A 20,477-nucleotide genomic window follows, 5' to 3' on the forward strand; every position below is an offset into this window, starting at 1 on the left:
GGGGGGGGGGCGTCTGGATCATGCCTTGGGGACCTCCCCAGAGTCTAGCCAGGGGCCGACCAGCTCCCTAAGAATAACCCAAACCCACAGATGCACGTGCATGAACAAGCACCAGGCACAGGTCTCACGTGCTGTGGCACAGAGGCCCTCCCCCAACTCAGCCACTACCTCTGGGGGAGGACAACACCGGGGCCAGGGCAGAATGGGGAGGCAGGAGGCCTGAATCAGAGGACCTGCCCCCTCAGGCTCTGGGCCGCTCATCTGAGGCAACTGGGGGAGGCTAGGCCACGGGCTAGGGGACCTGTTGAGCCCATTTCCTGCTAGGCCGCTGCGGCGGTGGCACAAGTGGGTCACTCTCCAAACAGCGCTGGGAGAGGGTCTTCCAGATGCCGATGAAAGGAGGGGGCAATTCCTCTGGCCCCTGGGAGCCTCTTAGTCCCAGAGACAGGCCCGAAAGCAAGATCCAAGACTCCCCGGGGGACACCCAACACAGCTTACTGGACATATCAAGGGACTGCAGCGTGGGGAGAAGGCTTAGGCGTGGCCCTCCAGGGGTGGACGAGCCCATCCCTGGGGACCTCTGGCTACTTGCTGGGGTTTGGGGGAGGGGTGGGGCAGGCACCTGGGGGAGCAGTTGAGGGGAGCTGGGAAGACAGAGCTACAACCTGGACATAGCCTCAGAGCCTAGTAGGGGAAGAGGTGGGTGGGGTGCAGACCTGGAGCCCACCCTAGACACTGGTCCAGAAGCTCCCACAACACACCGGCCTGCTGAGGGCTTTGCCTGCCGTCCCTGGGTAGTGCCTCCAGGACTGGCCAGCCTGAGAATGGTGTCTCCGGGGTCAATCTCAGGTTCGTCAGTCTGTGAGGTGCTACCCCTTCCCCAGCAGCGGCTGCCACAAGGCGGAAAGGGAAGCTTGGGGTGCGCCCCTGCCAGGAGATGGGGCCCCAGACCCGGCGCTGGGGACATACGGTTGTCATGCCAAGTGGGGCAGGCCATGCAGGCTGTCAGTAGGGGCTGGGGCTGGCATGGCAGGGGAAGGACTCCACCCCTCCTGGGGCCTCAGTGGGCCGTCTGGAGTCGGGACACATGCTGGAAGATGCCGGAGTTCCTAGGCCCCAAGGGCTCCAGCATGGACCCCGAGCAGACGGCCAGAGGGCAGGAGGCTGGGGACTTGGAGGCTCAGCCCGGAGTTGCTGGAGGTTTGGTCCGAGCAGATTCTGAGGTGCGAAGGGGCAGGGCAGGGGTGAGCGGGTGGACTGGGGCTGGGCTTGGGTTAGAAGAGCAGGAAAGGGGGTAATTGGCGCTGGGAGGCGCACAGGGACCCACTCTCCGACCGCCACAAGCCGGGGCCAGAGGAAGGGCTGGGGGTGAGCTGCACCCACCTCCAGCGACGCATCAGGGGTCGCTTGCGGGCCGGTGGGCCTGGCTCCCGTCCTCAGGCTCCCCTGGTCACCACCCCACTTCCAGCGGGGGCCCAAGAACCGCCGGGGTTGGCGCGGGGCCGCGTGGAGCGAGCGCCGGCCCCGCCCCTCCCGGATGTCCCCGCCCCCCACCGCGCCACAGACCCCGACCCCGACCCCGCCCCGGCCCGGCCAAGCACCTTCATCCTGGACCGAGGGGCCCGCGTGGGAGCGAGCGCGCAGGGGTGGAGGGGACCGCGGCCTCGGAGACCCCGGGAGTTGTACGGAGGGCGAGGGAACCGGGGCGCAGAGCAGGTTCTGAGTAGGAGCAGGGGGTCCCTCTGAAGCAGGAGAGAGCCCGGTGTCCGGGACTTCCCCTCCGGCTCCGGCCGGGGACCCCTCCAGACCTAGCGGGCCGCCCCCCGCGTCCTGCCGGCGCTGGTCTTTGGTGCCCGGGGGCCCCCCGGGGCTGTGCGTGGGTGTCCCGTGGGGTGGCTACCGTGGCCAGGTTGAGCCCTGGGTCCCCAGACCCCTGCCCCCGCCGCGCCCTGCAAGCCCCTTCCAGCTCGTGTCCTAAGTGATTTCAAATGGTGACGGGGGAGTGGGAGACGCGCGCTGGGCAACTCCCCCCCCCCACCGCCTCTCCTGGAGGCCACGCCCCCCGCGCCCCAACACCTGCCCCGCGAGGCTCGCGGTGGCCCGCCCGCGGCTCCCAGGTCGCGCTCCTCACGGGCGGTGCGGAGAGGGAGGGGGCCGTGCACCTAGACCCCTGTCCGCACATGGCGACCACGACCTCCGCCAGGAGCCCAGAGTTCCGAGACTGGCCGTGGGGCAGAGGACTTTGGGAATCTCCGGGAACTGCCATTGAGCCGCACCCCCACCCCGCCATTGGCCCACAGTCCCCCTAGGTCAGGGATACAAGACGATGCGGCCCTGGGTCAGGGGGAGGAGCGAGGTCCCGCCGCCCACCACCCGGAATGGCCGGCATGAGGGCTTGGCGACCTCCATGTCGCTGCGAGAACCCCACAGGGAACGCCTGCAGAGAGGCGAGGGGAGCCGGGCCTCCCCGGCCGCGGACAGCGCAGCCACTGAGGGCAGCCTGCGGCACCCCGGGGGTTAGCCCAGCTCTGGTCAGCAGCGAAGACCTGAAGGCCCATGTCCTCCATGAGCAGGAGCGGCAAGCATCTGCCCTCAGTCCCTTGGATGACGCCCCCGGGGCCCGGAAATGAGCGGAACCAGACCAGACCTCAGTGGCGGACGCCTGGAGAAAGAAACCCCCACCCTGGAAAGCTCCCACCAGCCCAGCACCCGGAGGCACCTTCAGGCTAGACATCATAAAATCAGGAACGAAATCTGCGGATGCCCACACTGGCAGGCTGGTGGCAGCCGCAGGAGGGGGCACTGGGGCGGGGCGGGGGGGATGGCCGGCGGTTCTACACCACCCGCCTTTCTCTCCTTCACGGAGATTCCAAGTCACAACTACTTCGTGTGTCCCAGATGAAGGGTTCCTTTCAAGGTGCTTTCTTACATCATTCTTAGTGCTTTTATGCTGCTTTATTTTTTTCAAACTATTTTTGCCTTGCCCTGAGTTCAGTCAAGGGAACAGAAGACCCAGCACCCTGACCTCAGAGGGTCCCAGGTATGAGAGGGTGTGGAAGGTGGCACCCGCGGCCTGGGCCATGTGGTCCCACCCACAGAACCTCCTGGGTGTGGGTGGCCTCTCCCGCCTAAGGCCAGGGTCCCTGGGCTGGAGTCTCAGGTTAGGCCCTGCCCACCGACAGGACCCCATCCGCCCTGACGTGTGCAGAACCCCAGGGACACACCTGCCCTGAGGCGAGACGGCACTTCCTACAAGAGTCTGCCACTAGACATTTACCTCCAGGAAGAGAAGACAGAGGCACAGAAGTGGTGTCAGTGGGGCCGGACACCCGAGGCTGTGACCCACCCAGAGTCCCCGGCCAGGCCCTGCTCCATGCTCTCAGAAGCCCCTGGGAGTCATGACCTGACCGTCCGCCATCTGGCCCACCCGACTCGCTGCTGGCATGGACGTGACCCAGGTGGACACGACAGCCGTGTCCAGGCAGGAGGACGTGAGTATACCCCACACTGATTCCCTGGGTGGAGGAGGCAGTGGGACAATCCCAGGAAGCCCCCCTCTGAAGGGCCAGGCGCAGAGGTGGACACATCTTGGCACGGAGCACAGGCCCAGGTGTGAGGGACGCGGCTGTCCCCCTTCGTCCACCTTGTGGCGACCAGCCGAGGACAGGGCCGCTGTGTAGCCGAGGGCTCAGGCCCAGGCTGGCGAGCTGCTCCGGACCCCTGCAGCCCAGCAGCCTGCTTTCGTGACCGCAGGATGGAGGGTGATGCCCGGCTGTGTGGGCGGTGGGGACAGTCCCGGGCTGGGGTGGTGGGAGGAGTTACCGAGTCAGGCAGGTGCAGAGGAGGGGAGAGCAGAAGCAAGGACGTGTCCCGGGAGGGCTGCAGAACCCAGTCTGAGCCACCCGGGCTTACAGGACCCTTTCCTCACGCCGCTGGGGGTGCCCGGACAGCACCTGGAAACAGAACCTAGGAGGGCCTTGGTCCACACTTGAGCCGCGAACACGGGAGTGAGTCCCCCGCCCCGCCGTGCACGACTCCCCTGGAAAAGGGCTCTGTGGGGTCACTGAATGAGACACATGCCTGGTTTGCAGTGAAAACATTTATTTTACAACGGTTATCAATATCTTAAGGTCAACATTCAGACATACAAGATGGAGATCACCGCGGAACCATCCTAAGCCTCCAGCCGGGCCCTTGGGGCGCACACGGGGGTTGGGGTCAGACGCACACCCACCTAGCGCTGTGGGATTCCAGCAACAGGACGAAACCAGAAACCAGCGCACGGACAGCTGCTTGCCATGCATTGCATTTAGTATTTTCAGACAATGTGTGTGTGTGTACACACACACACACACACACACACACACTCACACACACACGTATTTCAGTGTAAACTACCTCCCCTCACTTAGCTTGAAACATTGTCCCATTTTCTAGGGAAACAAAATCTACCAAAAGCTACTGCCTGTACCTGAGCCCAGCCCCTTCCTCAAGGACGGCATCGAGTCGCCCCTCCTCCTTCCCAGTGGCCCCCTCCCAAGCCAGACCTGCAGTTGGGGCAGAGTCCCCTTTGGAATGCCCTTTGTCACTGACTGCTATCTGAGGCTCAGAAAATTGGTTTTAATGTTTCAAGGGTGGGAAGGGCTTCCAACCACCCAGATGTCACAAAAGGACACTCACCTGGAGATCAAGTGAGCAGACGGGTGGGCCCCCAGGGATGGGCTTGGCACTGTGACAGTCACCCCCTCGGGAGCCCCAGCACCCTCCCGCCAGAGAAGGTGCCGCTGGCAGGACGAGGCTGCCACAGCACGTGCAAACCCCAGGCACACACCAGGGCCGGTGTTCACCTCTGCGCATCCAGCAAAGGAGTGCGCCACCAAGGCCCTGTTCAAGACCCGACTCCCAGGAAACCCAGGCCGTCTGGGGTCGGACCGCGGGACAGCAGCAGTCACGCCCACAGCGGGGTATATACATATACACGTATGTACACACACAGAAATACGCCCGCTGCCCACACCCACTGCACACACTGCCAGCCATGCGTGGAAGGAGAGTAAAAATGGAGCTTTTGCCAATTCCATGGGACGGTTCACAACCAAAGTAACAACAACGGGCAGGACAGTCCTATGTCACACCGGCTCACAGAGCAGCATGTTGAGGAAGGACGGACAGCAGCCACTCTCTCCACACTCACACCCGCCCCTCGGGAGGCTCCCCGAGCTCTGCCTGCAGGCAGGTGCCCACCCCACTTGCTGGCTGTCCCATCCCAAGGGCCAGCTGCCAGGAGGCCACGCGTCTCCCCGACCGCCAGCCGCACCAGCAGGCCCTCCTCCAGCTCGAGCTCGCCCACCGGGCCCAGCTGCGGTCAGAACGCACAGCAGCAGCCCCGACACAGCCACACTGGGCGGCCAACAGCGTGGAAAGGCCACCTGCTCTGAGCCCCAGGCACGGCAGCAGCGGCTTCCCCCGCAGCACTGACCGGGAACTACGAAGCCTCACACACACTGAGCGGTAACATCTAAAGCAGTTTGAAAGCAGAAGAAAGCCAAAGGGAAGACGAGAGAAGACCAACCCCATCACGGAGCGGGAACAGAAGCGTACACGCCGGCAGCTGCCAGCAGCCGCCCCGCGGGGCCCTCCTACGCTCCCCACCAGCCACCGGCTACTCTGGGGGCCCCCTGGGTCAAGCCCCGCACTTTGTGACACGGGACGGGCTTCAGCCTGAACCGGCCCGGCACTCCCCGGCCACACGCGGCCCGGGCTCCGGGCAGCCCTAGGGTGAGGGCTCAGGGGCTCTCGCGGCCGTGTGGTGGGCAGACAGTCGCCCCTCCAGACCTGGGAAACACGTGGACCACTCCAGGAAAAGGGAACCGCAACCGGGGTGGCTAGCGAGTACAGCCAACTTCGACTTCGGAAGGTCTCTGCGTCAGAATCACCAGGTGGAAATGCCTTCAGGGCCAGGCGGGGAGAGTTCGAGGTCCCCGTCTGGACCCTGGGGTCCCTGGGCCTTGGGCAATCATTACCACCACCACCTTTAGGGTTGTTATCATCACTGTCATGATTTATTTAGTTTTTACAAATTCTACAGGAGCCCGGGTTGGACAACCTTCCAGACCTGCTCCTCCCCCTGAACCCAGGTCCCCAGAGGAGCTTCCCGTTCTGTCGCGTGGAAGCCACCCGTCGAGGACTCGCTCGGACCTGTGTGGTGGGACTTGAGGTTTCCCGGCCACAGAGCTGCAGGGAACCCCCGCAGTGGGGAGGCTTGCTACCTCAAGTCCCAGCTTTGAACTTGGTTCTTGGCCATTCCAGTGAAAAACAGGTCAAGAAAGTTATTTTCAGAAACATCACAAAGCTGCGTTCTTGTTGCTGGGTCGGGACTGGCACAGAAGATGAACCTGTGGTCTTACCTCCTCCCTTGTCCAGGGTGGGTCAGTGAATTTCTTATCCTTTCGTGATGTCTGATTTTAGCATAATTTAAGATCATAGTGCAAATTTTCTCTCACTGAATGTCTTCATGATTATTTTAATGAACAAAAGCCAAAAACAACAACAGAAAACAAACAAAGGACCACAAACCTGCCCAAGGACCTGGGAGTGGCCACAACTGCAACAACTACAACCCGGCCACAACCCGCCTCCCCTCAGCACTGCGCTCGGAGCCTGTCCACATTCTGCACGGACGCCGCCCTCCCGTCACCGCCCGTTCCAGGCCGGTAAGAACCCGCACTCGGCACAGCTGTGGGTGGGCAGACAAGGGCCAAGGCCCAGCAGGTGAGCGGGGTGCGGGCTGGTGGTGGTGGAAACAGTGGGCATGGGACACGCTCTGGCGCGCCTGAGCCGACACGGTCCTCCTCGTTCTTCGCCTACTGGACACGCAGGAGACACGCACCAGCAGCCATTGGTTCCTTCTGTGGAAACCGCTTGGGTCTCCAGTGACCAGTGCAGGCCCAGCAGGGAGCCACGCCACATCCAGGGCTGCTGGGGGTGCGGGGGCCACTGTGACCTCTGGGCCAGCACGGGCCCATCATAACCCGTTTCCTCGTCCCCTGCAGCAGACGCACCACCCACAAGTTCTGGGTCAAAGACAAGAGGGACTGACTTCCCGCAGTTCACAGAAGGCTCTGCTCGAGACAACGGCGAGTGGGGTCCGCGGTCAGGCCGCCGGCTCACAAGCCAAGGGCACCAGGCTGTGCCTTTGGTCCAGCTGGTCCTTCCTCCAAGAACCCGGCATCTCTAGCTCTGCCTGAACCATCGACGGTGACTGAAGGGAACAGGCGAAGGACAGTGGGGTGGGTATGAGCTCTGGGAAGCACAGAGAAGAGGGCTGGGCTCCCCGCGGGTGCTTCCCGGGGCTATCCAGCCGCGCTCCACCCGCGACCTGGACGGTCAGCCCCTCTGACAACAGCACACCGGTCACTGCTACCATCTGTGGTTCCTAGAGGTCCAGGAAGGACCACCAGAAGGCCAGGCGGGCCTGAAGGAATGTGGAGGAGACGGAGGAATGTGGCCCCATCAGTCCAGCTCGTGGCTTGGGGACAGGGTGGGAGCGCAGTAGAAGCAGCGCCTGGTGAGGGCGTGTGCCCCGAGGACCACATGACATGGAAACCGAGGCCGTGCCCAGGTAGAAAATATGGTCCTGTGGTCACCAGAGCCTCCCACACTTTCCACAACAAGCCTCCCCATGGGAAAGACCCTGCCGCAAGGCCAAGCAACCAAGGCAGACAGGCCCGCACAACCAACACCACGGAAGCGCTGACGGGACCGGGCAAAGTGGGAGGACATGCCAGCTCCTTCCCAGTACGGCGTCCAGAGGCTCTGCCTGCGTCCATACCGCCGCCAAGCACGATGCGGACTGGACCTCCCAGCCCCCGCCAGGCAGCACCCGCCTCCGGCCCCCACCGACACCAGGGAAAGGAGCCACCCCTCCTGCCCCAGCCTGCCTGGTGGGGACCCAGCACGCAGCCGTGGTCGGTGCAGCGAATCGTAAGCCCCGAGGAAGATCCACGGTCTGGTTAACACGGTCACGCCGCAGCACGTCCACAGCACAGACATGGAACAGAACCCGTACATGCTATTAGAAAAGGAGGAAACAGAAGGGGGAGGAGACCGTAGCTAAACTGCTTTGAATACTGCATGCGACGCACTTCACGTGGTGGGGGCGACAGGCGGGCGGGCACAGAGGTGGGCAGGGCCCCGGCGGGCCGGCGGCTGCGCGCTCCCCATCTCTGTGACTACGGTCCGTGACTCTAGGGGTGAAGTGGCCGGGCTAGCCTCTACCGCGGCCACTCCTGGGCCTAGTTGAAGCCGTCGGTGTGGTAGCTGGGGTGGGAGTCGGCCGTGAGCTGGGTGGTCTCCGTGGCCGACGCGGGCTGTACGACGACGGGCGTGTCTGTGGCCTCTGCAAAGCAAGCACACGCATGCTCATCGGCGCGGGCGGCCGCGATGGCACGCGTGGCCCCGACACCGTCCGTGCTCCACGGCCTGGCCGCTCTGCCGGGTGAGGGGGTGGGCAGGGGCAGGGGGGTGCAGAGGGGAGAGGCTGTCTGCGGGCCTCCCCCCAGCTCGGCCTGCCTCCGTCGCCTCGGTCCCTCCCCCGCTACTCGGTGCCCGCGGAGCTGCGGCGCTTCCGGCCACGGGTGGGGACGGCCCCTGCGTCCGCCGTTACCTCGAGTGTCCACGTTCACACCTCAACAGTCCCCGCCGCCACCACACACACGCCCGCACAGTCAGAGCCCTCCTGTTCGACAAGACAGGGCGGCAGGGTTCAGGGCCCGCCCCGCCCGGCCCGCGCCCGCTCGGCGGCCCGCGGCGGGCACTCACCCCGCTCGTCCGACTGCAGCTGCGCCTCCAGGTCCTCAGGGGACACGTAGAAGTCGGCGTCGTCGCCCGCAGGCGCCCGGGGCTTGCAGCGGCCGCAGCAGCAGTTGAAGCAGCAGCACAGGCAGCAGCAGCAGTAGCAGCAGGTGAGCGCCCCACACACCACGAACAGCAGCTGCGGCGGGGCACAGGGGTGCTGGCTGCGGGGCCACCTCCGGGAGCGCCTCCCCCCGGCCCCGCACAGCTCCCAGGGGTGGGGGGTGGGTGGCCGCCGCAGAGGCCTCTGTCCTGCCAGAGCCGGGGCGGGAAGACAGGGACAGAGCGCACAGGCCCCGAGGAGGGACCTACGAAGACGGGCAGGAAGGCGTCCGTGGGCCACACGTGCTCGCGGCAGGAGGAGGACACGGGTAAGTGTCCAGAAAAGCACAGAAATGGTATGTCCGAAGTGTGTCAAGTCACAGAGACTTCCGACAAGTCTTCCCCTGCACTGATAAGAGCATCTGCCCACGACGGGACGGAAAAGGTCCCTTCCGATCTCTGTGCAAGAACGGACGGTGACTCGTGAGCCGAGTGACACGGCCAGCTCGCCGTGGGGTCTGCCGGGAGCCTTCTGGCGGCCGCTCGTGGGCTCCTGAGCCGGCTACGCGCCACCAGCGGCCGAGACCAGGCCCCGCGCTGACACGGGGTGACGGAAAAGGGAGCCAGACGCCGGGACACCAAGGCTCAGGAGCAAGGAGCACTTGGCCCAAACGCCCTCGCTCTGCCGGACCCTGATCCCTACCGGGCAGGAGACTCTCCCGGGGCACCCGGAGCGCGGCACGGGGCCGCCTGCTCCCCTCACCTTGGCCCACCAACTGGAGAGCACGAAGTAGGTGTTCACGTTCTCCTCCCCAAACTGCTCAGCCACGTAGAGCCCCAGCGAGCCGTACTTGTCGTAGATGTTTCTTTTTGTGGCGTCCGTCAGGATGGCATGGGCGTTGTTGATCTCCTTAAACTTGTCTGCAGCCTCTGGGTTATCGGGGTTCTTGTCGGGGTGATATTTCAAGGCAAGTTTCCTGCAAACAAAACCATTTCTTGTCCCTTATTTCATGCTCGTCCATGAGAGGGAGGGCCCAGTGCAGGAAACATCTCTCCAGTACGTGTCACCTCCCAACTCTCCACGGAGTTCGAGCAGTTCACAGTCCGAAGAAAGCTCTGCAGCTGCCTCGGGGCAAGCCTCCTGGCTCTGCCACAGAGCAGGGAGTCCCCAGGCGCGGGCTACCCCCAGCAGCCCAGCCGGCAGCCCGCCCCTCTGGCCGAGCTCAGAGGCAGACCCCACTGCTGACCTCTAGTGTCCTTGCAGGCTAACTGCGCATTTGGCCAAATAACGGTGCCAGGCAAGGGGTGCACCACAGGCCTATTTTCTCCTGTGTGTGAGAAGTACACAAGGGGAAGGACACACAGGAGGGTCGCTGCAAGGGTAGGGATCACCGAGGATGTGTGTCTCTCTCTGCAGCTGACTCCACGAAGCCACAGGTTAGTTGCCTCCAAAGGCTACGGGAGGGCCTGCGGGAAGGAGAAGGCTCAGACCTGCTTCCCAGGGCGACCGGCCGCTCCAGGGCACATAGTGTGTGTCATCTACAAAGTGTTACTTTTCTGTTGCCACGAAAGTACTGATATGAGAATTTTAAGCTACAAGGGGCACATGACGCACACAAAGATGGAGCTACGGGTCCCAGTCACCTACGGGCCAGGCAGGGGGAGACACACGCAGTGGTTCCTGATAAATGCAGATCGAAGCACACAAGGCACAAGACCCTCTTACCGATAGGACTTTTTAATGTCATCTGAGGTTGCGTTCTTGTCCAGCCCCAGAACATGGTACAATGATTCCCCAGAGGTAGAGAGTGAGCGCTGTCTCTGGTCGGCCATGGTAGGTTAATCTGTAAGAAAACCGCAAAGAAAACATCAAAAAGTATTGATAAAGCGTCCAACCGCAGAGCTGAAGCCCTCTACTCCAGACGACTGTTTGAAGCAAGCAATCACAACACCGCTGGTTGGGGGCCATGCGGGTCACAGACACAACGTGAAGGGCTGTGGGGAGTGGTCCCATGTGGAGACCAGAGGCTACGCCTGTGGAGGGCTAGAGGACCACCACACTGAGCAGACTGTAAAAAACTGGGTTTACTGTAATCTCCAGAGCAACCTCGAAATTAAAAAATCCAAAGAAGTGGGGCACCTGGGTGGCTCAGCTGTTAAGTGTCTGCCTTCTGCTCAAGTCATGATCCCAGGCTGGGCGGGAAGCCTGCTTCTCCCTCTCCCACTCCCCCGGCTTATGTTCCCTCTCTCGCTGTCTCTATCATGTAAATAAATAAAATCTTTAACAACAACAACAACAAATCCCAAAAAGTACAGTTAAAAAGCCTTTTAAAAGAAAAAAATGATCTCTTTAGACTCAAAAGTCCAATAAAAAAAAAGAGGTTACCAGAATGGAGAAAAACTCAAGACCCAACTACACACTTTAAAGACAGAGCCTCAGAATGCTTGAATCCAAGTCCTGACAGAATTAAAGGAGAAACAGACAACCCGCAGCTATAAAAATCTTAGCACCCCTCTCGGAGAAACACAGAATGAACAACAACAAACAAGAAAAATGGATGATCCTAAAAACACTACACCCCATGACCTGATTGATACGTGTGGGACACCCAACATTCATAAACAGTTTTTTTTTTTTAAATCATGAAGACATGCCACATGTTAGACTTTAAAACAAATTTCAATAAATTTAATGGGCTGAAATCATGCACCGTGTGCTCTCTGACCTTAGCAGAATTAAGTTAGAAACCCAACATTAAGATACCTAAGAAAATCTCAAGAATTTTTTTAATAGAATTTTTTTTTTTTTTTTTGAGAGAGCGCGCGAGCATAACCAGAGGGAGCAGCAGAAGGAGAGGGAGAAGCAGGCTTCCCACTGAGCAGAGAACCTGACGCGGGACTTGATCTTAGGACCCTGATCATGACCTGAGCTAAAGTCAGACGCTTAACCCACTGAGCCACCCAGGTGCCCCCAAAGCCTCAAGTGTTTTTAACATCCAACACACTGCTAAGTAACATGTAACCCAAAGAAGAAATCGTAAGAAAAGTTATTTTTAATTTAATAGTAAAATATAACATATAGCCAAGACCTAAGATTCAAGTTCACAACACCAGAAACAGCAGGACCCAAAGGAAATGGAAGGAAGGGAATAATAAAGAGCAGAAATCAACAAAATAAAAAACGGAAAAACAACAAAGAAAGTTAACAAAGCCAAAAGTTGGCTTTTTAAAAAAAAAAAAAAAATTGATAAACAGCAAAAAAAAAAAAAAAAAAAAAGAACAGAAATCAGTGACACGAGGAAGGAAAAAAGGAGGGGTCATCACTACAGACCCTACAGGCACAAAAATGATAGAAAAAATTATGGACAACTTTATGCCAAGCAATTAGATGGAACAGATAAATGCCTTGAAAAACACAATTTACCCAACCAGAAAATCTGAATAGTCCTAAACGCATTAACAGAATTGAATCTGTAATAGAAAACCTTCCCACAGGGGCTCCTGGGTGGCTCAGTGGGTTAAAGCCTCTGCCTTTGGCTCAGGTCATGATCCCAGGGTCCTGGTTTCAAGCCCCGCATCTGGCTCTCTGCTCAGCGGGGAGCCTGCTTCCTCCTCTCTCTCTGCCTGCCTCTCTGCCTACTTGTGATCTCTGTCAAATAAATAAATAACATCTTAAAAAAAAAGAAAGAAAGGAAACCTTCCCACAAACAAAGTTCCAGGCCCGGATGACTTTTCTACCCAATATCCAAGGAAGAAAGACATCAATCTTGGACAAAGTTTTTCAAAAACAGAGGAGAAGGGGACTTTTTGTTTTTGGAGGCCAGCACAACCTCACAAAGACATTACCAAAAAATCCATTACAAGTATAGACGTAAAAATCCTTAACAAAATATTAGCAAATTGAATCTATGAGTAAAAATTATCCCAAGAAGGCAAGCCTGATTTAACATTTCAGAACAAACAAACGTGTCTACCATATCACAGAACTGAGGTAAACCACATGACCATCTCGAAGACTCGCCGATGCAACAGCGAGTTCAACACTAAGTCATGACTGTAACACTTCTCAGTAGGGTGCTAGGTGGCTCAGTCAGTTGACCGTCTGCCTTCAGCTTAGGCCAGGATCTCAGTATCCTGGGATGGAGCTGGCCATCGGGCTTCCTGGTCAGTAGGGAGCCTGCTTCTCCCTCTGTCTCTCCCCTGTTGGACTTGGCTTACTCGCTCTCAAATAAATAAATAAAGTCTTTAAAAAAATTTTAAAAATAAAAAATTCTCAATACATTGGGAACTTTCTCGGTCTGATAAAGGACATCCAACCGAAACCCTACAGCTGATATGACTGGGTTGTTTACACAGAAAACCCTAAGGGATCAACAAAAAACAAAAACAATGAAACAAAAAACCAACTACAACTAAAAAGTTAATTTAGCAAGGTCACAGGATATAAATATTTAAAACAACTATATATATACATATATATATATATATTTTAATTTTATTTATTTGACAGAGAGACACAGTGAGAGAGGGAACACAAGGACGGAGAGTGGGAGAGGGGGAAGCAGGCTCCCCACTGAGCAGAGAGCCAGATGAGGGGCTCGATCCCAGGACCCTGGAATCACGACCTGAGCTGAAGGCAGACGATCAACAGCTGAGCCACCCAGGCGCCCCTAAAGCAACCGTATTTTTATTTGAGAGTAGTAAACAATTGGAAAATATTACTACTACAGGTTTCATTTACAGCAGCATCCAAAATCACAGATTTAGGAATAAAATTCAACAAAAGACATACAAACCCTACATTGAAAACAACACGTTGCCAAGAGAAACAAAAATTAAAAAAAAAAAAAAATTGCGCTTTATCATGTTCATGGATCAGAAAAGACTTAATTTTCTCCAAACTGATCTAGAGAATCAATACAATCTTAACTCTAATCCCAGCAGGCTTTTTTTGCAAAAATTGAGAAAACGATCTCAAAGTTTGTATGGGAAAACGAAGGGCATATGCTGGCCACAGCGACACGGGCACACACAGGGTCAGGAGTACATCGGAAGAGGCTCATCCTGTCACTCAGAGGCGCAGAACACGGGTCCACCAGAGCGGCCGGCCTGGGAAGACGAGCCCTGTCAAGTCTCAGCAGGGTGTGAGGCAACCGAGCTGTCGCCCCCCAAGGCACACACGCACTCCCCGGGCAGGACGCGCAGTCCGTCCGCCGGACGCGGTGCGCACCTACAGGAAATGAACACACACGTCGACACAGAGACTCACAGGCCAATGTCCGCGGCAGTTTCACTCACAACAGCCAAAGTCTGGAAACAACCCCAGTGTCCGCCGACCGGAGAGCGGATAAACAGAAAGGGTCGACCCCAGGCGGTCGACTGCTCAGCGGGGAGGGAATGAGCCTCCGACACGCACACGCCACCGACGACTCAGCTGCCGCTGAATCGAAGGGGCCAGATCCAAAGACAAGGCAGGGTCCTTACGTGAAACTCCAGCGAACGCAAAGCCGTCCACACAGGTTGCCCAGAAGTGGAGGGCAGAGCAGATACAGCTTCCAAGGGCCCCAGGCAGCTCTGGAAACGACCCAGCACACACCTGCTGCAGGACCCAGCGGGTCGGCTCCTGGCTGACTCAGCCGGAGGAAAAGGAAATACATGTTCGCGTAAAAACCCGCACACAACATTCAGAGCAGCTTTATCTGTAACAGCCCCAAACTCGGATCAGTCCAGACATCCTTGAACTGCAGCACACATGCGCACACCGCGACACTACTTAGCAAACCCAAACAGAGCCGTGCTGTGCGTGTAGCCCAGACGGACCTGCACAGAACTGCATGAGCAGATAAAGGCCAAGCCCACGAGGTCACACACTGTACAAATGGATTTTGGATACGATACGACTTTAGAAACACAAGACAGATTGCTGGTTGCAAGGGGTCAAGGATGGGATGTGAGTGGGATAGGGGTGGCCTCCATATGGAGAATTCCAGGATCTTGAGTCCGGCGGTGGACACGCAGACCTGCGCAGGTGCTACCCCTGCAGAGGTCCTCACGCACACAGGAGTCAGTAACCTAAAGGTGGGGAGATCCGGGTAGGACTGGTAAATCATACCAACATCAGTATCCTGGTTAGGATAGTTTTGTTCTGTTTTGTTTTTTGTTTTGTTTTGTTTTTTTTAAAGATTTTATTTATTTATTTATTTGACAGCAAGAGCAGGAACACAAGGGGGGGCAGTGGGAGAGGGAAAGCAGGCTTCCTGCTGAGCACGAATGTGGGGCTCAATGTGGGGCTTGATGCAGGGCTGGATCCCAGGACCCTGAGGATCATACCGGAGCTGAAGGCAGACGCTTAACGACTGAGCCACCCAGAGTAGAGTAAACTAGAGTTTGGCAAAATGTCACCGCTGGGAAAGACCAGGCAAAGTGTCATCATTTCTTACAACTACGGGCGACTTTATAATCATCTTAATTAAAATTGCAATTAAAAGCTCATTACTAGACTAATTCAAGTTACTTGGTAGGTTTAGACCAGTAAAGGAAGCTTTAACTAGAGATAACAGAGCATACTGTTACCAGCAACGAAGGCGAGATCTAGCAAAGACAGAAGCAAGAAAGCAGTGGGGAAGAGCCCTTAGATGGGGTCTTAGCCCAATTCCTTCACCTCCCAGTAGATCAAAGGGCAGCCCAGACATGCAAAATGATTGACCAAAATACACAAATAATTAGTCACAGAAGCAGGCCCAGAGCCAGAGCTGATTTCAAGTTCAGGGGTCAACCACGCTAAAGGTGTGTCTGCTTCTCCAGAAACACGTGCAGCCGCAAGTTGGGACTAGCTAAAGTCTCTTTCCTGCTCCTTAGAGTTAACAAAAAATAATAAATAAACCACCTTTCCAGGAAATACAGTGGTGCCCCTAAAAAGAGGGCTTCCAATCTCCGCATTCTGTCCGCTCTGTGAAGGGAGCACGACGGGCTGAGGCAGCGCCCAGCTCCGTCACACACTCACACTTGCAGACACTGCCCCGAGGTCAACCATGTGAAAAAGGAGGGGATGGGCTTAGTTTCTAAATTCAACACCGATTTAATGATCTACTCTGTGACTCTAGGCTACTCCTACTTAAAAATAAGTCACTGTACTCATCATCACCAGAACTCAGAAGCAGCTCAGACGTCCTTCAGTGAGTGACCGCACAAGCTGCGTCCACGCAGACAGCGGGCAGTCCTCAGTGCTGGACAGAAACCAGCTACGGAGCCGCGAAAAGGCTACACCCTGTGTGATTCCATCTCTACGACATTCTGGAAAAGGCGAAACTCCAGGGACAGGAGGGAGCGGAGGTCGCTGGGGGGGGCTGGAGGAGGGAGGGATTAAGAGGAGGAGCACAGAGATCTTCAGGGGATGAAACCACGCTGTGCAGCGCGACAGTGGCAGAAAAATGTGATTATGTTTGTCAAATCCCACAGAATGTGCACCATGACGAGTGACCACTGAGGTCAACTACGGACTTTGGTTAATAATGGATCAATACAGGCACCTGGGTGGCTCAGTGGTTAAGCCTCTGCCTTCGGCTCGGGTTGTGATCTCAGGGTCCTGGGATCGAGCCCCGCATCAGGCTCTCTGCTCCGCAGGGAGCCTGCTTCCTCCTCTCTCTCTGCCTCTCTGCCTGCTTGTGATCTTTCTCTGTCAAATAAATACATAAAATCTTAAAAAAAAAAATAATGGATCAATACAGGGGCTCCTGGGGGGTTCAGTCGGTGGGGCGTCTGCCTTCACCTCAGCCTCAGGTGATGATCTCAGGGTCCTGGGACCAAGTTCCCCATCGCGCTCCCTGCTCAGATGGGGGTCTGCTTCTCCCTCTGCCTCTGCCCCTCCGCTGCTCATGCTCTCTTTCTCTCTCTCTCAAATAAATAAGTAAAATCTTTTAAAAAAAATGTGTCAATACAGGATCATCAGTTTTAACAATGTACCACTCTGATACAAACTATGGGGGCAAACGGAAAACTGTGGGGTTGAGGGAAAGGAAAGAAATACACGAGAATTCTCTATAAGTTCTGTCCAACTTTTCTGTAACCCTGAAGGTGTTTAAAAAAAAAAAAAGGTTTATCAAGTAGAAAAAAAAGTACAAAGAAAGAGTTGATGACCCCAGAGGAAAAATGGCAAGGTTTTTTTTTGTTTGTTTTTTAAGATTTTATTTGTCAGAGAGAGAGAGAAATCACAAGCAGGGGGAGCAGCAGAGGGAGAGGGAGAAGCAGGCTCCCCAGTTAACAGGGAGCCTGATGCCAGACTCGATCCCAGGACCCTGAGATCATGACCTAAGCTGAAGGCAGACGCTTCACCCACTGAGCCACCCAGGCGCCCCTGATGACAAGCTTTTAAGTTCTGAGGTTGAAGGCTTTTATAAAATCAAAAGAAACTGTGGACAAAAGTAAACTGCGAAGGAGAGGGAGCAAAGAGCAGGGTCGGCAATCGCCGTAGGAGCAGGAAGGCGACGAGAGGGCAGCACAGCTCCAGGGGGTGAAGCCACAGAGCGGAGAGAAGTTACAACCTGGGAAGTACCTTACAGAGAGAGAACCAGCACAAAGAAAACAGAAAATGGGAGAAAAATTGGTCTGGCAGGAATGTGAAAGGTAAGGGATACATCAAGCCGGGGGGAAAGTCCATTAAAAACAAGAGAGAACAAAACTAGATGGGCAAGAAAACACACATGTGCGTGCTGAAAAGTGCTGGCCGGCACGAGTGATGCACCCGGAGTCCGGGTCAAGCCTGAGAGCTTCCCAGCACAAAAAAAGCTTCATATTCTAAGATGAAAAGATTCTATTATCAACCAAGTGCAAGGTCAGAAGAATACACAAACGTTAGAGTCTGGGACAAGCCACGCTCCTCATTTCTAAAACAAAACACCCATCTGAGGACACACATCAACAGAACAGGGAAGGAAGTGAAGGAGGAGGGAAACTTCAGATAAAAAACCCTGGTGTCATCTGGGCTTGTGGCAGAAGAAATGATGGCAGGAAGGGGGGGCCGAGTGGCTTAGTCGGTGAGGCGTCTGCCTTTAGCTTGGGCCAGATCCCGGGGCCCTGGGATCGAGTCCCCGCATCAGGCTCCTTGCTCAGCAGGAAGCCTGCTTCCCTTCTGCTCCTCCCCAACTTGTGCGCTTTCTCTCTGACAAATAAAATCTTTAAAAAAGAAAGAAAGAGGGGCACCTGGGTGGCTCAGAGGGATGAGCCTCTGCCTTTGGCTCAGGTCATGGTCTCAGGGTCCTGGGATCAAGCCCCCCCACCCCAGTCGAGTGGGGCTCTCTGCTCAGCAGGGAGCCTGCTTCCTCTCCACCCCTCCCCCCCTGCCTGCCTCTCTGCCTACTTGTGGTCTCTCTCTCTGTCAAATAAATAAATAAAATCTTTAAATAAATAAATTAAAAGAAAGAAAGAAACAAAGGCAGGAGACACGGGAGCAATCCCTCCACATGCCCATGGGAGGCAGGGTCCCACTTCTCTCTCCGTGCCCAATGACAACACAGAACGCAAAGGTTAGTGTGCACAATGGAAAGGAGAAGGGAGCCCCCACGGGCCAGGCCGCTCCATGCCACGGCCCACCTGGACCACCCAACTTGGTTCCTCGAGTGTGTCAGTCCATGGGGCCCAGGCTTCCCCACCCCTCACCAGGCAGGTTCGATGGCAGTCCATCGCAGATGCAGAGATGGACGCACAGAGAGGTGATGGAAGGATCTGAACCCAAACCCAAGGGAATCACCCTAACCCTAGAGACACCAGGTAAACCACCCGGCCCCTAAGCCCAGGGGATGATGCTGTTGCTGAGGGCAGATAATAAAACAAGTCTCAGGGCCACCCGAGAGAGAGGTCGCGGGTTTTACAATCAGGAAGTGAGGACTCTAAGCCCAGCGGGAAGGTGTCCAGCTGAGTGACCTGGGGCAAGGCCCCGCAGTGCTCTGAGTCTCCCTCTTCTTCCGTGGCCCTCCAGGACCAGGCTAGCACGGAGCCAGCAGAACCAAGACAGCCTCAGGCAGAAGCAGGCACTGTTACTGATGGGGCCAACCGTCCAGGACTAAGTAAGTCCTCCGGCGAGTCCACGACAGAAGGACCGCAGCACCGTGACCCTCCCACCCTCAGTAATTTCTTTGTCTGTATTCTGTTACCCAATGCCTACTGAATACTGGGCTTCCAGACCCCATCCACAGACACACCAACAACTAATACTTCTACGTCTGCTCCGTAAAAACAATCAACTACAGCCATACCTCTCCATGCTGCCTCTTCAAGGTAATGCTTTTCTTTTATTTCAGCAAACTGAAGATTCCTGGCAACTATGTGTCAAGCTAGTCTCTTTCCCAACAGCATTTGCTCACTTTATGTCTTTGTGTCACATTCTGGTAATTCTTGCAGTATTTCAAATGTCTTCATTGTTAGTATATTTGTCATGCTGATCTGTGATCAGTGATTCTGACTCAACAGCTCAGATGATGGTTAGCATTTTTTTAGAAGTATTTACTTTTTAAAAAATTATTTTTATTAACATATCATGTATTGTTTGCCGCAGGGGTGCAGGTCTGTGACTCGTCAGGCTTACACACGTCACAGCACACACCCTCCCCAGTGTCCGTCACCCAGCCACCCTCTCCCTCCCCCTCCCCCAGGCAGCCCTCAGTCTGTTTTGTGAGATTGAGAGTCTCTTATGGTTTGTTTTACTTAAAACAAACAAACAAACACGAAACGCTATTGCGCCTTTACCAGACAACAGTATCGCTCGGGCATCAGCTCTACGCGCACTGGGAAACCAAACACGGACGTGACTCACTCTATCGGGATAGTTGCTTTACTGCCGTCTTCCTGGAGCCCAGCCGGCCCGCTGAGATGCGCCCGTCTGTGAGCAGCTACTTCATGTGACTGAAGACAAAGGTTCCCCCTGTGAAACGGTCACATTTTAAATCATGAATCACCCGTATGACTTAACAGTCAGTGCGCACACCGGATTTCAGATGTCACCGCACTGAACATCAAAAATGTCCTAGCCTCGGGCAGAACCATCCTAAGAAAACCCGACAGAATTAATTCAGAATCAATTTTCTTAGTTTCAATGGAATGCCAGTAACTATATCCGAAGTCTTCTAAAGGCTAATCCTTGCTTAATAAAAAATCGCATCTGAGGCGCCTGGGTGGCTCAGTGGGTTAAACGTCTGCCCTCGGGCTCAGGGTCCCGCGTCAGGCTTCCGGCTCCAGGGACCCTGCTTCCCCCTCTGCCTCTCTGTCTCTCATGAATAAACAAATAAAATCTTTAAAAAAAATCATTTCTCCACAAACCCAGAGATTAAGAAACAAAGTGACACATCGCTTGTGCCCAGCGGCCGATCCCCTGGCTGCCCGAGCAGCAGGGACGGGCGGCAGGGCAGCGTGTCAACACTTCCGACCTAAGAACGTTACGCTCAGGCACAGTCCCCACAGACGCACGTTCACACAGACACGAGAACGTATGGAACAAGGAGCTTCTAGAAAAAACGATCTGTTGAAACACCCAGCCAGCGAAGACATAAACGGAAAGGTAGCAATGGAGAAGGAAGACCAGGGTTAAGGGA

The 20,477-nt window shown here is 56.0% G+C and overlaps 1 protein-coding gene across 3 annotated transcripts; it reads right to left on the reverse strand.

Moving 5' to 3' along the window:
* Window positions 1–8,104: 8,104 nt before the first annotated feature.
* Window positions 8,105–19,771, reverse strand: DNAJC5 (DnaJ heat shock protein family (Hsp40) member C5). Of its 3 annotated transcripts, XR_004385158.1 has the most exons (6): window positions 19,703–19,771; window positions 10,622–10,750; window positions 9,659–9,872; window positions 8,821–8,992; window positions 8,666–8,737; window positions 8,285–8,398 (listed from the first exon to the last, which is right to left on the reverse strand). XR_004385158.1 is itself a non-coding variant. In XM_032878744.1 (5 exons), the coding sequence occupies exons 2-5, from the start codon at window positions 10,726–10,728 to the stop codon at window positions 8,295–8,297; spliced, it is 597 nt and encodes a 198-aa protein (XP_032734635.1). In that variant the 5' UTR covers window positions 10,729–10,750; window positions 19,703–19,766; the 3' UTR covers window positions 8,105–8,294. The 3 variants fall into 3 exon arrangements, 2 of the variants coding, with proteins under 2 accessions (XP_032734635.1, XP_032734636.1); XM_032878744.1 differs by lacking the exon at window positions 8,666–8,737 and having other exon boundaries at window positions 8,105–8,398; window positions 19,703–19,766; XM_032878745.1 differs by lacking the exons at window positions 8,666–8,737; window positions 19,703–19,771 and having other exon boundaries at window positions 8,105–8,398; window positions 10,622–10,780.
* Between the last annotated feature and the right edge of the window lie 706 nt (window positions 19,772–20,477).

Source organism: Lontra canadensis, unplaced genomic scaffold (genome assembly GCF_010015895.1).
Source record: "Lontra canadensis isolate GAN:19392208 unplaced genomic scaffold, GSC_riverotter_1.0 scaffold65, whole genome shotgun sequence".
NCBI classification, from domain to species: domain Eukaryota; kingdom Metazoa; phylum Chordata; class Mammalia; order Carnivora; family Mustelidae; genus Lontra; species Lontra canadensis.

Excerpts from the sequence above, each read along its gene's own strand:
- DNAJC5 (XM_032878744.1), bottom strand. The coding sequence starts at position 10,728 with ATGGCCGACCAGAGACAGCGCTCACTCTCTACCTCTGGGGAATCATTG. Across the intron at positions 9,873-10,621 it reads GACATTAAAAAGTCCTATCG|GAAACTTGCCTTGAAATATC; the intron begins GTAAGAGGGTCT and ends TTTTGTTTGCAG. Across the intron at positions 8,399-8,820 it reads GCTGCAGTCGGACGAGCGGG|AGGCCACAGACACGCCCGTC; the intron begins GTGAGTGCCCGC and ends CTTGCTTTGCAG.